The 4163-nt window shown below is 43.3% G+C and overlaps 1 protein-coding gene across 1 annotated transcript; it reads right to left on the reverse strand.

The window, feature by feature from the left end:
• Positions 1–1262: 1262 nt before the first annotated feature.
• Positions 1263–2296, reverse strand: LOC121034413 (olfactory receptor 13C7-like). Its single transcript, XM_040481215.1, has one exon. The coding sequence runs from the start codon at positions 2294–2296 to the stop codon at positions 1343–1345; it is 954 nt and encodes a 317-aa protein (XP_040337149.1). The 3' UTR covers positions 1263–1342.
• Positions 2297–4163: the final 1867 nt, after the last annotated feature.

Genomic DNA, 4163 nt, shown 5'->3' on the forward strand with positions numbered 1-4163 from the left:
CAAACAAAAAGGCACTATAATAATATATCAGAAATGATTCAGTTAACTGTGGAATTGAACTGTCTTTGTGTCATAAGCCTTCCTCAGAGGAGTTATTTAACATATTTCATTAATAATAAAAATGTTCATTTGTTGAGAGGATATTCTTTGTTAGCCCTTGTGTATCACATATGTATATATATTAAATTAAAATGAAATATATTTATTTTTTATTAATATAATTTTATTGTCAAATTGGCTTACATACAACACTCAGTGCTCATCCCAACAAGTGCCCTCCTCAATGCCCATCACCCGTTCTCCCTCTCCCCACCCCCTCCTAAGTGAAATATATTTAATCCCCACAACAATTCCATGGGGTTGGCTTCATTATGTCCATTTTACAAATTAAAAAACTAAGAGTCTATAAGATTAAGTAGCTTTTTAAAAATGTATCTGAAGTTACACAGGCAGGGGCACCTCCACATCAGTCAGGCTCCAAAGTCCATGCTCTTAACCACAAGAGTAATTACCAGTGGATTTGTAGCATTGGTGCCAGTGTCCAGTCCAAATCCTGAAGAGACAGAGGAAATTGATTTGACCGGATGGTTGCAAACATTAATTCCAGGAAAATAAAGGGACTCAGAATATAAACTTTGCATTGCAGCAATAATGAACTGAAGAGTGCTAGAAATTTTATTCTTGGCCTGCAGTATCTGGAGTTTGATTAGTGTTGACACGAAATCCTCCTTCATAAATTTGGGTAGGAATAGATGTGCTTTATGTACAATAAAAGAAGATGGAGCCAAAAATAAGCTCTAGGATAGTAAGCAGGAAATAATTAAACAGGAAGCACTCTGGGCCCCCTACAGGGTTAAATGGTATCATTTGGGATGTCTTGGTGTTGGTAATTTTGCAAAATGGCAGGTTGGTTTTCAGTTTGGACACCAATTAAGAAGTGACTTTTCCTCACTGCCATACCCCTCCCCCCCTTGCATAGTAGAGCAGAAAACAACATAATGGGCACAAATTGCAGCTGGTCAGCACATGAACAAGGAAAGTATGTTTTTCTTACAAAGTTTTCCATTTTTATTTATTTTTTTCATAACAAAAATAAAATATAAGAGTCACTTATCCTTGTTTCTAGGTGATGTAGCACAGTCCTCTCCCCTCTTCATTCCAAAGATTTGATGTTCATTGTCAATCACTCAGGAAAGTCCCATCCTGATGTGCATTGTTTGGGCAGTTTTGTGATGAGACTGGTGTGTAGGACCATCGAACAAATCTATGCTTATGAAGCAGTCATTTCCTAGGAGATCTGTGTGCACAGAGCCACAAGGTATGCTGCTTGCCCCTACTCTCACTAGGCAAAGCATTTCTGACTCACCAGAGTCTTCACAGCGACCTTCACATGCTTGTTTCTGAGACTGTAGATGATGGGGTTGAGCATGGGAGTCAGCACTCCATAGAAGAGGGATATAAGCTTGTCTGAAAGGTCCTGCTTATCTGCCCCCAGGGGGTCCTTGGATTTGGGCTTTGCATACATGAAAAGAATGGTCCCATAGAAGATGACCACCACAGTGAGGTGGGCAGAGCAGGTGGAGAAGGCCTTTTTCCTCCCCTCAGCTGAAGGGATCCTCAGGATGGTAGCAATGATGAAGACATAAGAGCCAGAGATGAACAGAACTGGGACCCCCAGGAAGATCACATTGGCCACCCCCATACTGATCACATTGATGGAGATGTCAGCACAGGCCAACTTCAGGACAGCCAGGATCTCACAGGTGAAGTGGTTGATGACATTGTCCCCACAGAAGGGTAATTGTACTGCAAGAGAGATCTGCACCAAGGAGTTGGCGCCACCAGCCACCCAGGAGCTGATAGCCATGGGCACATAGACAGCCTTGCTCATGACCACAGGGTACCTCAGGGGGTTACAAATGGCCACATAGCGATCAAATGCCATCATGCCCAGAAGCACACACTCTGTGGCTCCCATGGCAAAGGAGAGGAACATCTGCATGGCACAGCCTGAGAAGGAGATGGTTTTCTTGGGAGTGAGGAAGCCATCCAAGACAAGAGGGATGGAAGAGGTTGCGTAGCAGATGTCCAGGAAGGAGAGGTTCCCCAGGAAGAAGTACATGGGCGTGTGCAGGCGGGAGTCAAGGATGGTCACCAGGATGATGACCCCATTGCCCAGCAGGATCACCAGGTACATCAACAGGATGAACACAAAAAACATTTTCTCAAGCTTTGGCTGATCTGACAGCCCCAGCAAGACAAATCCCGCTACAACAGATTGGTTGCCCACTTCCATTTTAAATTCTCTCTTCTACCCTCAGGAAAACTGAGGACAGCAAGCACATGTTTATAGGGATCAATATGTGGGGATTTAAATGACAACTTATAATTAAATTTATCCTTTGGCATGCCAACTTATAATAGTAACATTGAAATTACAAAAATCATTGTCCACTGAAGTTACCTTAAAAGTCAGGATATGTCAAATCAAAAGCAGGAAGAGCAGACCCTGGAAACTTAATAAAATCATGATATATGATAGAATTTTAGACAGATCAATAGTGTTGACATACTTGAAGGAAGGGTCTACATGGGAACCATAAAAGAGGAACCCTGAAGTTGTACTGTAAGGCATGGGTCCAGACCACTGATTGGCTCTTCTGGCCAGCCCTCCCTGCCTGTAATTGTCCCTGCAGTGTCCTTAGGGGCTTCCGGCTGTCATACTCAGTAGTGATAATCACTGACATCACTTCACTTACTCTAATCCTGTGCTTATACAATAATTTTCTGACAATAATTTGAGGACTACGGAGAGGATGTGATGAGCAGAGGCCAGGAACATTAAAATCTGCATAGCATTTATATCTGTTACTTGATGCCTAGTTTATACTTCATTTCTCATGAGTTTGGTTGATCTTCCTTCATTGCACTGTCAATAGGGACTCTGGCTAATAGTTCATGGAGACCCTACCAAAAGCACTTCTACATTCCCCCTCTCTAACCATGGCCTTTGTCCACAGCATTGCAGTTTCCCTTAGTCTGTTCCAGCCCCCAGTGCTAGGGAGCAGGGGTAGAATCCAAGGACAAATGTCCTTCATGCCTCCCAGTGTGAGCATTTGTGACTCTATAAGCAAGCTCTATGCTTTTGGAGCTGTTTTATAAGTCACAACTCCTCACTCAGACCCTTTTATATCTGAGTTGACCATTAAAACCACTGCAATACCACAATAATGTTTTCTCTCCCATAGAAGAGCAGACAGTCCTACCCAGCCTTGCAGAGGGGTCACCCCAAAGAGGCATTGCACATAGGATGTGCTCCAGTCATGTAGACCAGTTAATCCAATATATTAGAGAAAACCTCAAACCTTGGCTTCTCATGTTAAACATGAAGAAACAGAAGCTCACAAGTGCTCCCTCATTTGTGCCAGAGCAGCTCTACTGAGGAGCCAAGGACCCACTATGAAATCCTGATCATCCTCGCTTTCCCTAGGACACTCATGAAAAATAGAGATGTCACACCTTTCTCTAAGATATCTGCCTTGTAACAGAGCTTGGGTAGGGGGCTGTCCCTGGGCTTCACATGTTGCATCTCTGACTATTACCCTGTTGCTGCTAGTCTGAAGCTGTCCTCATGCAATTATCAGAGGACATTAACTATGGGCACTGAAAATACTTGGAAAAAAGAGATCTGTTTTTAGAGATATTAGTACTATTGGCTGCAGAATCTGAAGCTTGGCAGAAATGTCAAAAATTAACTGGTTTGCCTCTTTCCCCTCGATTGTATGAATGTCTATGAAATGCAATTTTCCCATTTCTGCTTTGAACACCTTGAGCTATGTGAGTGCATGGCTCCCATTCCTTTGTGAAACAGCCTTGATTGTTGGAAAGTTTTCCCTTACATTGAACAGAACTTCCTTCTTCTAATGTTGTCCCCAGACCTTACCTCCTACTGCCCCCCACTGGCCTAAACTCCCAGGACATGCCTGCTCCCTTCCCCTATAAAAGCCCTTCAGAGACATGGGAGCTGTGAGTTGGTCCCTACTCACAACTATCTTTTCTCTTCTCCCACCTACTTGGAGAAGTTTTGGCTACAGAGAGAGCTCAGTATACACCCAGTATGAGGATGAGGCCATGGTGGGGTCAGGAGCTTACCTAGACAGGAG

The sequence above is a fragment of the Herpailurus yagouaroundi genome, unplaced genomic scaffold (assembly GCF_014898765.1).
Source record: "Herpailurus yagouaroundi ecotype Mexico unplaced genomic scaffold, PumYag 160, whole genome shotgun sequence".
Classification (NCBI taxonomy): Eukaryota; Metazoa; Chordata; class Mammalia; order Carnivora; family Felidae; genus Herpailurus; species Herpailurus yagouaroundi.